General features: G+C 46.5%; 1 protein-coding gene across 1 annotated transcript in view; it reads left to right on the top strand.

Moving 5' to 3' along the window:
- Positions 1 to 12,463, top strand: part of Tnfrsf21 (TNF receptor superfamily member 21) — a 74,924-nt gene that overhangs the window by 14,188 nt on the left and 48,273 nt on the right. The window contains exons 2-3 of the mRNA NM_001108207.1: positions 7,689 to 8,340; positions 9,742 to 10,236. Of these exons, the coding sequence (NP_001101677.1) occupies positions 7,689 to 8,340; positions 9,742 to 10,236 (1,147 nt within the window). The remainder of the gene's footprint in view (positions 1 to 7,688; positions 8,341 to 9,741; positions 10,237 to 12,463) is intronic.

Raw genomic sequence — 12,463 nt, 5'->3', positions numbered from 1 at the left:
CCACAGCATCACGCCCAGCAGGTACCTGGGAGAGCAGGGCCTATGTGACACATTCTAGCCTTCAATAGGCTTCCCTTACACTTCGAAGCCTCAGTTACTGCATTGGCCTGGGTTTGTATGGTCTTCCGGACATGCCCAGTCAGCATGAAGTCGCATCTTCCCGTCTTCTACTGTTTTCTGTGTGATGCTACCTCATTTATTACTCATCGGGCATCCTATTGGCATCTCTCAGTAAGCAGAGGACAAAGAAATGGCTACTGTGGTGGAGGGAGCCGGTGCTGTGGTCCAGTGACTGATTACTGTGTGCACTTTCTCTCCTGCATTGCGGGCTCCAGAGAAAGCAGCTCCTAGGCGAAATCTTCCCAGTTTTTTTCCTCTCCAGTGGCCCCTGAGCTTGTCTCCTCCTGTTCCTGCAGTCAGCACATTCTGGCTCTGGCATTCTCTGTTGTCACCAGCTTTAAAAACAGTCCCTGCTTCTTTTGCTTTAGCAATAGGAGACTGTCCTCCCTCCTTCCCTCCCTCCCTCTCTTCCCCTTCCCATCCCTCCTTTCCTCCCTCCTTTCTTCCCTACTTCCTCCTACCCTTCCCTCCCTCTCCCTCCCTCCCACTCCCTCCCCCTCCCATCTTTCCCTCCCTCCCCTCCCTCTCTCTCTCTCCCTCTCCCTCCCTCTTTCCTCCCTCCCTCCCTCCCTCCCTCCCTCCCTTCCTTCCTTCCTTCCTTCCTTCCTTCCTTCCTTCCTTCCTTCCTTCCTTCCTTCCTTCCTCTCCTTATCAGAGAAGGCAGTAGGAAATGAGAGAGCCAGCCAAGTTTATATAACATAACTGGAAATATTCTGTCCATGGTTTGTGGAACTTTTATCCTTGAACCCTTTGTTTTTAATGCATCCCACCGGCTCCCCTACGTTGAATCTGGGGAATTCTAGCCATCCAATGTGTTTATATTACAAATTAAGAATGATGATGCCCCAGATAAAAGGGTCAGCAATTCTGAAGGCTGACCAGCTTTCCCTGTGGCTGTTAGCCTTTGTTGTGGGATAGCATATTTCATCATCATCCTCACAGGCAAACTTGATTACCTTACAATCTCTACAGTAACTAAATTTCTTATTAAACAAAATATGTATGGATATTTTTCATATATATATATATATATATATATATATATATATATATATATATGAAAAAAATTCTACATCAAACTCCAGGGCAATTTTCCTGCATCTTACTAAGGAAAAGCAGGTCCACTTCTGCCTTGTGTTTGCTCATTTCTCAATGAAATGTTATTAGAACTTGATGAGAAATGAACGAGACATAAGCCTGGTGCAGGGACAATGGCTCAGGGGGTAAGGTGTGAAGTGTGAAGAGACCACAGTCTCTTATGTAAAACTGGATGTGGCCTTGTGAGCACCTGTAGTCCCAGCATTGTGGAGGTTGGAGACAAGGAGGCTTGCTGGAGCTTGCTGGTCGCCAGTTTAGTTGAATTGGCAAGCCCTGGGTTCTATGAGAGAGCCCGTCTCAAGAAAACAAAGTGGAGACCGATGGAGTAGGACACTCTACATCCTCCTCCGGCCTCCTCATGGGCATGTGCACCTGTACACACATGTGCATAGAGTACACACACATACAAACAACAGCGTCAGTGGTGCGGATCTGTTGTAACCTTTATGCTACCAAGGGATCTCTTGTTTATCTGAAGGATGAGGTCATGGAAAGGGAATTGCAGAATGACAGGTAGATGTCCACATTCTGATGTATATTCACACATCCGGGTGCTTCTTGTCTTCAGTCAGGCCCATCTGTGCAGTAAAATACAGGTGACACATCCTAGGTGTGCCGCTGGCCACCAGGACGCACGGTGAGACTCTGGAAGCCTTCATAGCAAGCCAACTGCTGCTTTCCACTTGACCTCTGTTTCTCCCGTTTAAGCTTCTAGTCATTCAATAAGCACTTGTAGTGTTTTTCATTTTTTTAACCAAATATGCAATTTGAGACAGCATGGTGATATTTACCGCATCTATCCACTGTTGTTGGCGAAGTCTTGGATAAATGGGATTTTCATAATAACTGCAGTATAAATACAGAGAGAATCTAAGCTTCTTATATTGCCTATAATCTTAAGCACAAAGTGTAACTTTCTTTCCTTTTTCTTTATTTTAAATGAGAGGGGAATCTTTGAACCCTTTAGTTTATTACCTTTTTATTTTGAGTATCATGAAGAAACTAATTCTTAGAAGCCAATTGTAGTTCTGTAAAGAGCGAGTAATTGGGGGTTGGGGGTTGGAGAGATGGCTCAGTGGTCAAGATCACTGACTGCTCTTCCAGAGGTCCTGAGTTCAATCCCCAGCAACCACATGGTGGCTCACAACCATCTGTAATGGGATCTGATACCCTCTTCTGGTGTGTCTGAAGACAGTGACAGTTTATTCACATACATAAAATAAATAAATCTTTTGGGAAGAGAAAGTAATGTCTTTGGGGTCTTTGAAGGCGAACAAACTCTCTGATTTTATGTTGAAGGGAACCAGGGAGCCTTATTTAGATTTTCAGTTAATATTATGACACCACTGTGAAGGTTTTGGTGTCTCTCACTCCTAGCAACTTCTTCCAACACTACCATTTAACTTACTAATTCCAATTACTCGTGGTCTGCAAATTCATCCTTTTAGTCAACAAGTCCTTCTCAGGATAGTATCAGTGGGTCTCATTAACCCATCCCTTCTTTTCACAGAGGGAAAAGAGGTTGTGTGGTCCAGCAAATGGGTACTGAGCCTACATTCTGTCCTGCATTATAGATTCCAGGGAAGACACACAGGGTGTAAATGTGTGAGTAGAAAGTGATGACAGCCATATAGGGTAAAGAAGAAACAGAGGAGGGCTTTTCAGTTAGGGATGGGAGGTAGGGATAACACCCAGGAGGAAGTCTTGTCTCTCTGGATGATTTTGCTTTTCATCGAATGTCAGGGGAGGAACTGAGAGTTTTAAGCTGAGTGTGAAAGGACCAGATTGAGCGTGTGAGTTAGAGTGGGTGTAGAAAGAGAGAGAGAGCACTCTGCTCATAGAGAAGCTCATGGGGGAGGCTTGGGGGTTTCTTTGAGCTGCTGGTCTCTGTATTGTTTGTGTTTCTTTAGCTGGCCATGCTGGGAGTTGCCCGACTTCATTTATCAAGGGCCGAGTGATAGCAGTAGGCTACTGAGGTTTCTGGGCAGAATGGCCTTTGTCGTAGCTTTGCAGCTTTTCCAGAGTGGCGGCGTGACCGTGAGTGCAGGCTACATCAGTGCCTGGATTCTAGGAAGCTTGTTTATAAGAACAGCTGGTATGCTGGCACTCCTTTGCCGGCCCCTGGCTTATTATTTTCCTAGTCTTCATTAGGCAGTTGAGCAAGTGAGGAAATGCAGTCTCTGTGGCAGTCCCTGGCCTTGAGCTGCTTATAAGCATTAAAGGTAGATAAGTATATACACTTATGAGTCTGCCAACCAACATTAAGAGACACTGTGTAATTAGGCGCTGATACAATGGACAGAAACAGGAAGTGTGATGGGCCACTTGCTCATCTGCTTGGCATTTGGGTGTTTGGAAAGAGGTTTCCAGGCTACATAAGGATGGTGGGACTTGGCAAAATCACAACACACAGGAGGTTAGAGTTGATTGAATATTGCTACCGAGTTCAACCAGCCCATTTCGTAAGTGAGCAAACCAAGATCCTGTTGACGTTCAGACAGGTTGGGCAAGAATTGTACTTCCTCTTTTCAGAATCTTTGTCCAATTCCTTTTCTGCTTGATTCACCCAGGGGTGCCTATATGTATACATACATGTTTGTGTATGTGTGTTTGTACTTATACTTCATATTGTTAGGGGCGAGAGAATGGAGTAGCTTCAGGTTATTGCTTGCATTTTGGATTTCAAAAGACTGGGACCGGGGGGTGGTTGTGTCTGCTATTTGGATCGAGGTGGAGAGAAGAGAAGCTAGGTGAGGGATCTGGGAGGGAAGAAGCAGTTACGCACGATAGAAAAAGTGAACACTGACCTATGCACTAGAAAACGGTCAAGGAAGCCTTGATGGGAAGACCCTCTAAAGTAAGACATACCCGCTCGGTTGTGAGCCTAGCTTTTAACAGCTGAGCCCAGCTCTCTAGAATGTACTCATTCTGTTGAAGAATGAGACAGTTTGTATACTAAAACAGACAGATCTTGGTGACTTTGCAACAGAAGTTGGTAAAAAAAAAAAAAAAGAAATCAGACCAACATGGTTGGCTTTGTCCCCCCTTTACATACATCAAACCAACTCAAACAAGAGAACGGGAAAGCTGAGAATCTGTAGTTCCAAATTAGGGTTATTACGAGAATGTTTATTTTGGGGGTAAAATGCTAATATCGAGTTAATTAAAAATGCTAGGTTAAGTAGAGATGGAGGGGTTGACTCTGATAGAGGGATTGGGCTATGTCCAAGATGTGCCTCAGGATCAAAGAATTTTGGAACCAGAGGGGTCTTGGTTTAGTGTTAGGGGATCTAAAGTTAGTTGGATGCCAGAAACACTCAGATTGCTTAAAAGGCAGGAAGAACCACAGCCAAACAAAAGAAGTTCCTCACCCTGTTGTAGACTCACAACGATCTCAGAGGTATATGAAGGTATTTTCAAAAAATCACCTCAGATAGTATTATTTTTCTTTTTCTATTTCTATGTGTGTGTGTGTGTGTGTGTGTGTGTGTGTGTGTGTGTGTGTGTGTTGCATGTGTCTGGGTACTCATGTGTGGGTCCATGGGCACATGGAAGCCTGAGGTTGACGTTGGGAGTCATTCTCAATTGCCCTCCTCCCCTTTTCATCGAGCCAGGCAGGTGCTTAAGCCAAACCCAGAGCTCACTGACATGGGTAGTCTCTCCAACCCGTTTCTTCTAGGGATCCCCTGACTTCAGTGCTGGAATTACAGGGAGACTGCTGTACCCACTTGCTATATACATGAGTCGTGAGAATCTGAAGTGTTTTCCGGTGGCGTGGCAAACACTTTCACTACTGAGCCTCCCCACTCTTCACAGGCAATTTTAGTAGTGTGTTCAAAGGCCTGGACCTGTGTTAGCCCTCTCTCGCCGGCCTTAGCCATGTCGATACACATGGGGAGTGGGGATCAAGGGTCTCGGAAGTACCCAGCCTCTGCTTTCTTGACTCTCACTATCTCGAACCTATCAGTGACCTTGTCTGCCCGTTCCACTGTTTTGTTTTTTCCTCTAGTCATTAGCTTTTGCTATAATCTTTTTATATTGTGCAGGGGCCGTCTTTAAATATGGCGTTTCACTCGATCCATCTCTGTCCAAAGCCACAGGGTTGAAGGGAAGAGCTAGTGCGTGGGGTGCGCACATGTGTGCAAGTCTTTACGTAGCCCAGCCTGGTCTGGATCCTGTGCTGGATCCTGTGAACCTTTCTTCTGAGTCTCTCTAGTGCTGAGATTACAGGCGAGCACTTCTACATCTGGTGGGGGAAACTCTAGGTTAGATAAAGCTTTTCCATTTTTGTTTTGTTTTTTCAAACAGCACAGTGGGATTAGCAATTGACTCTGGAATTGGGAGAGACTTGAGAGGCTTGAGTAATAAGCCTCGGCAGACCTTCCGTCTGATTAGGCTTTGCGAAGCAGAGCTGCTGTGTTTGAGTCAGAAATGAGGGGCTTGGAGCCTACCCCCCGTTGCTCCTTGGCCAAGAGGCGGTCCTGTGATCTTTGTCCAGTTCAGTGCTTGCTTCTGTCTGTCCCACTGGTTTCTCCCTCCATCTGCTTCACTAAACGTGGTCAATTCACCCTCTCCTTCATTCTGTTTGTAGGAGATAAATGGGTAATTTTACAGGTCAATATTATAGTCCCTTAAGAACTGATAAATTATTAGCCAGGCATGGTTGTGCATACCTAGAATCCTAGCCCTTGGGATTCTGAGGCAGGAGGATTGCAACTTTGACACCAACCTGGGCTGCATATTGAGACTCTATATCAACCAAATACATTGAAATTTTTTTTTTAGAAAAACAGACTAGCCCAGCTCCGTGGCTCATACCTGTAATCCCAACAACTGTTGGGAGTTTGAGTCAGGATTTCCACAACTTTGAGGCCAGCCTGGATTTTAATATAAGGCCCTATCTCAAAACAAAATGTCTTCAAAATAATCTAGTAAACCTTTGCTTTTTACTCCCAAGAAATCAAGAAGTTCAAATAGAGTACGTGTGGGGTAGAACGTAGGGGATGTGGGGCTGCTGGGTAGTGTTCGTACACAGCTAGGTGATCTGTGACAAGTCAGACATCAGGGGACTGGCGAAGAACCTCCCATCCTAAGTCTGAATCCTGGCTTAGGCTGGTGGGTGTGGTCAGCCACATGCACACTCAGGGGCCGTGGGTGGGGGAGGCTGGTGTCCAGGCTCCGTTTCCTAGAGCTTTGTGTATCTCCTCAGGGCACACACTTCTGAGTCCACCATGGGGGTGGGGCACCATTGGACAGATGGTTTCCTCCACCCAGGGCATCTGCTGAGCTCAGTAGAGGGTGTCTTGGCTCGTTTTGCAAGCCGAGGGAGCAGGAAAAGGAAGGGCAAAGCCAAAAGCTGAGAGCGAAGACACAGAACTTATCACCGAGTAGCAGGCTCTCTTCTTTCTCAATTTCTAATGTGAAGTCAAGTTTCTCAACAAGGAAACCAACCACCATCCACCCCTGACAGCCTCCACCCCCCCACCCCCCACCCCCGCTTCAGGCTCAGACTAAAGAAAAGCCTAAAAATCTATCCTAAGCTCTAAGGAGGAAAACTCAAGAGCAGATAAGAGATGAGGAAGTACCCTGGCCTCACTTAACTGTGGGGTTGGGAAAGAATAGACTGGGTTCAAGTTTCGAGATGCTAAGAAGACAGACCCTTGATCACCTTGCAAACGGTTTTTTGCTTTGTTCTTTCAGTGACCAGGGTAGCTGTAAATCTAGAAGGGATTTGTTTTGTAGCTGGTACTTTGGGGCCTGCCACAAGTTTCATACAAACTTCTACATCTCACTGAGGATGTCAAAGACGACTGCCAAGTCCTCTCCATTTCTAAGGCCGCAGGGAAGCAGTCACTAGTCTTTGCTCCCTGCTCCTCTTCTATGTCTTTCACAGCATCTCAGTGCTTGTGATTCCCCCCACCCCAGGTTTTTTTTTTCTTGTGGTTTATGGAGACAGGGTGTCTCCTTATGACCCTGACTCTGTGGCTCTGTAGAACTTGCTCTGTGGACCAGACCGGCTTCAAACTCAGAGATCCATGGGATTAAAAGCATGGGTCACCATGCCCAAGAGGTCCTCCAAGTTTTTATTCTGGAAGTTGGTGTGACTCTGACCTGCTGGGTGAAGTTTTTCTTTTAGAACATGGCCACCGATTTATTCTCTCAGGACCCAGCTCAATGTGTGGATTCCTCAGCAGGTGCTTGCAGGGATAGGTGTCTACTGTCTGTGGCCTTCAGAGACCGGACAGACTGGGTTTGAATCTAAGAGCGTCTGCTCCATTGTTCGATACACGTTCCAGGAATGCCAAAAGTATGCCTGTTTGTTTAAACAAAGCAAGCGTACATCATCAGGCATGCAGGTGCCATAGAGCTGATGTCACGCTGACGTCGTACCCGACGGGATGACTGTGTTGTTGTCGTTGCCGGTGTTGTTCCCCTTTGTCCCTATCTGACACCTCTCTTATTTCTTTCAGCTTGGGTTCCTCAGCACCATCACAGCCCAACCAGAACAAAAGACTCTGAGTCTCACGGGCACGTACCGCCACGTTGACCGTACCACTGGCCAGGTGCTAACCTGCGACAAGTGTCCGGCAGGAACGTATGTCTCCGAGCACTGTACCAACACGAGCCTGCGAGTCTGCAGCAGCTGCCCCTCGGGGACCTTTACCAGGCATGAGAACGGCATAGAGAGATGCCATGACTGTAGTCAGCCATGCCCACGGCCGATGATTGAGAGATTACCTTGTGCTGCCTTGACTGACCGAGAATGCATCTGCCCACCCGGAATGTATCAGTCTAATGGGACCTGCGCTCCCCACACGGTGTGCCCCGTGGGCTGGGGTGTGAGGAAGAAAGGGACAGAGAATGAAGATGTGCGGTGTAAGCAGTGTGCTCGCGGTACCTTCTCTGACGTGCCTTCCAGTGTGATGAAGTGTAGAGCCCACACGGACTGTCTGGGTCAGAACCTGATGGTGGTCAAGCAGGGGACTAAGGAGACAGACAACGTCTGTGGCGTGCACCTGTCCTCCTCCAGCACGACCCCATCTTCCCCTGGCATAGCTACCTTTTCTCATCCTGAGCACACGGAATCCCACGATGTCCCCTCCTCCACCTATGAGCCCCAAGGTAATGCAACCACACGAATTACTTACCTGAGGAAGGCTTTGAGCCCGGTAGAACAGGCTTATAAACCAAAGATGCTCTCACCACTTTGCCAAATCTAAAAATCATCCCTTGGAGGAGGGAGCCTTCGTTTTTATTTTTGTGGCTAATTAAATTTGGCTTCTTTGGGCTTAATAGAGATATTGCAACTCAGAAGGTTTCTATTAGGAGACAACAGATATCTAGAAACTAGGTTACATCAAACTGGCAAATAAGAACGGGCGAGAAATCAGGACAGTGTGTGACCTTATGTAAATCACTTAACCCATTCGGTGCTGGGCCCAAGTGAGTGAGTTGAGAGTGATTTTAGTTGCTTAAGGTTCCTTTCAGATTAAAAAAAAAAAGTTATGCAAAATCGTGGGTAGATGGAGCGAGAGGGAGAGACAGGAGGAGAGAGCTTGTCATTACATATCTGGAAGGAAGGGAGGAATGTTGCCTCCAAGGTAGGACAGAAAAGATGGACGTTTAAATCTGAGTGAAGATGACCAGCCCTCACATCAATGTTTTTTTTCAGCTTGAGTTTATGGCCTACCAAATTCCAGTTAACACTCGGGCAGAAGTTCAAACTTTGCCAGATCCTCTCTCGTCTCATTTAGTTCCCATGAGATAGAGCCAACTTACATTGTGCCTACTAGCACACTGTCAAGTGTGATGATGTCTGGGGGAAACACTTCCTCATGGCCGCCATTTTGAAATGAAGAGACAGGAATGAGTAACTCCAGGGGCTGACACAAGGCAGGCTCTGTCCCCAGAGACTTTCAGGTACTATCCCTCACACTCCTTCCATGAGGACTAATTGTGGAAATGCCACAGAAGTTCTCAGAGCCAGCCCCAACCCTCTGTGATCTCAGATACAGCCTCTAGGAGAGTCCAGCCTTACTCTATTTACTGACCTGTTGCCCAGGGTTGGCTTTGAGCCTGCACTCTTCATCTTAGTCACGGACTCTGTTTCATCACTGAGTCATGAAAGGTGAGGGAGGAGGGCAGCCAGCAAAGGAATTTAGTTGAAATGCACAATCAAATAAACGACCGGCTGACCAGTGGCAGATACACTTTTATCCCTGTAGAACTTGAAATCGAGGGGGAGCTAACTAGCAGAGTCTAGGAGAGCTCAAATATTGTTTTTCCCGAAGATGCCCATATTCTGGGCACAGAAACAGAGTTTAACTATCCATATTTTTATCTTTTATATAAAGATGCTGTTCGGGACCTTTGTGGAAATGTGCAAACTAATATTTGATCTTAAGCATCAGTCATCTCTTCTTTGATTACCCGCCCTCACTTAGAGATGACAAGGGACAGGAGAGAATGTGTAGATGCCCAAATATGGAAAAGCTCTTCCCCCTCCTTACTCTTTTTTTCTAGGCATGAACTCAACAGATTCCAACTCTACTGCCTCTGTTAGAACTAAGGTACCAAGTGACATCCAGGAAGAGACAGTGCCTGACAATACAAGCTCCACGAGTGGGAAGGAGAGCACGAACAGGACCCTGCCAAACCCACCACAACTTACCCACCAGCAAGGCCCCCACCACAGACACATTCTGAAGCTGCTGCCATCATCCATGGAGGCCACTGGTGAGAAGTCCAGCACAGCCATCAAGGCCCCCAAGAGGGGCCATCCCAGACAGAACCCACACAAGCATTTCGACATCAACGAGCATTTGCCCTGGATGATTGTACTCTTCCTTCTGCTGGTCCTGGTGCTCATTGTGGTGTGCAGTATCCGAAAGAGCTCTAGGACTCTCAAGAAGGGGCCCCGGCAGGATCCCAGTGCCATCATGGAAAAGGCAGGGCTGAAGAAGTCCTTGACTCCAACCCAGAACCGGGAGAAATGGATCTACTACCGCAATGGCCACGGTGAGCTTCTTCTGTTTCCTCCGTGTGTGTAGAGCGCTCGACCTCCCTCCCGCTCTCTAAAGAGGTGGGAAATCTGTAGGTTGTGGAGCCCCTTTGCTTCACCAAGGGCTTTTCTTGATCTAGCAGGTTCTAGAACATGATTCTGACCAATAACACGTTCAGAGAGAATCACCTCTTTCTATTTCCTTCCCTTGCACCATTGGAACTAGAAAATGTTGCAGAACCAGAGACCTGCAGGTCACTGTGAGGGACTTACATATTTTAACTGTGTTCTTTAGTAAGTGAAGGAATTTAATTCAGCAAGGTTTCGCTTACACAAGAGACTAATTGTTCAGGACTCATGGCACCGGACTTCACATTTCTTACTACTGCATGCAGCCCTTCCTTCTTTCTCTTTAGAAAGAAAATTCCAAATTCATACTATTTGTGTGCGGATTATGGGGTATGTGTGCGTGTGTGTATGTATGCACGCATGCTCGAACATGCTATCATGTGGCGGTGAGAGGACAAGTTTCAGGAGTCAGTTCTCTCCTTCGACTGTGGGCTTGTATAGCAAAGAGCTTTGACAACATAGAGCCATCTCACCAGCCCACACTTCCCTTTCTGTCACAGGACTGAGGAAAAAAATAAAGGGAGTTCAAAACTAAATTGCTCTAAAGTTAGCTGGGCTGAAAGGTTTAGATGTGAACCTTGCTTTTGGCTCTGTATCTTCATACATACACATTCTTTACAGAAGTGCGCGCATAGACACACACACACACACACACACACACACACACACACACACACACACACACACGCACGCACGCACACTTAGAATGTCACCCAATCAAGTGAGCAGAAATATCTGTTAGGAGATGGATACCCACAAGATAAGACTGTTGTCTTCGTCTAAGGCTGTGCCTCTCACTTAGTAGTCTCTGCGTGTTGAAAGAGGCTGGAATATTTTGGTCTTTTCTCTTTTAAGGGCAAAAATAGCTTACAGTACTTATTTGTCTCTGCGCTCAGCCTGACATGAAGGCAGCAATTTTGTTCCCTGCTGTGGTCGTAACTTCCTTTCCTGAGTGAAAGCAGGCTCTGGAAATCCCATTCAGATGTTTCCTTTCCCATCTACAGATAAAGGTGTGTGCTCACCTTCCGACAAACTGGCTTTGAAAGTACTCATACTCTTTGGTATAGTAATTCTATTCTGGGACTTTATCACTGAGGTATAAACAGATATTTTTTTTTAAAGTAAGCACAGTGAACATAAACGCTCTTTTGTGGGGAGAGCAGACAGGATCTTGCTCTGTAGCCAGGCAGGCCTTGAACTTGTGATTCTCCGGTGTCAGCCTCTTTAGTGTTGGGATTAGAGGATGACAAGCCTGGTTAACCTTACAACTATTTAACTTAGCCTTGTAAATCATAAACATTGTAAACAAAGTACCAGTTCCAGGGAATTAGCTGAGCTCATGCTGAACTGTGTGTGTATAGTGGAATGCTTTTACTCGGTCCAAAGAATCGTTTATATTGGGTAAAAGGAACAGACAGAACCACACAGCTTATGACAGTCCCGACTCTTTTAAACCTTCAGAGGTCGGAAGGAAAGATGCCAGTGGGAAGAATGGTTCCAGTGTGGTAGGATTTTGTCCTCTTTCCCCTCTCATTGTTAGTACCCCACAAGTGGCACATGTTTTGTATACTAAAAACGTCAATCACCGGACGTTGGAGAGGAACGTTAAACCACAACTTATTTTGCCTCCTTTACTGACTTCGGAGATTGCTCAGTGGGATGCTGGGGAAGCACTCTGCATGGTACAGACTCCCAGGGCTGTCCAACTTTCTGACATCGCAGCCTCGAGTTGTCACCTGTGCGCGTGCTGGGCTGTCTTCATAGCTCTCCCGGGATGCCTGTGGCCCTTGGGCTGCTGGTTGGATGTATCTGGCTGAGAGCCTGTGTAGACCCTGTGGAATCCTCTGGAAACCTGGTGACTGGAAATGCTTCACCATTGACTCTTTGCCTTTCTAATAAAAACTTTTAAAAAGCTCCCTATGGAGACATAATCCTAACTTAAGAGAAGTTTTGAGGAGAGGGTAAAGAATACCTATATTCCTGTGGTCGGGTTGGTCTTACTGTTGTTACTGTTGTAGTTCAGAGACAGTGTCTCACATAGCCCAGGCTGCCTTCAAACTCACCATGTAGCCAAAGCCGCCCCTCAATTCCTTATCCTACTGCCTCAGACTCCCT

This window comes from Rattus norvegicus, chromosome 9, assembly GCF_036323735.1.
Source record: "Rattus norvegicus strain BN/NHsdMcwi chromosome 9, GRCr8, whole genome shotgun sequence".
NCBI lineage: Eukaryota > Metazoa > Chordata > Mammalia > Rodentia > Muridae > Rattus > Rattus norvegicus.
Note: the sequence above shows the minus strand (reverse complement) of the source record. Positions and strands in the feature narration are given on the sequence as shown.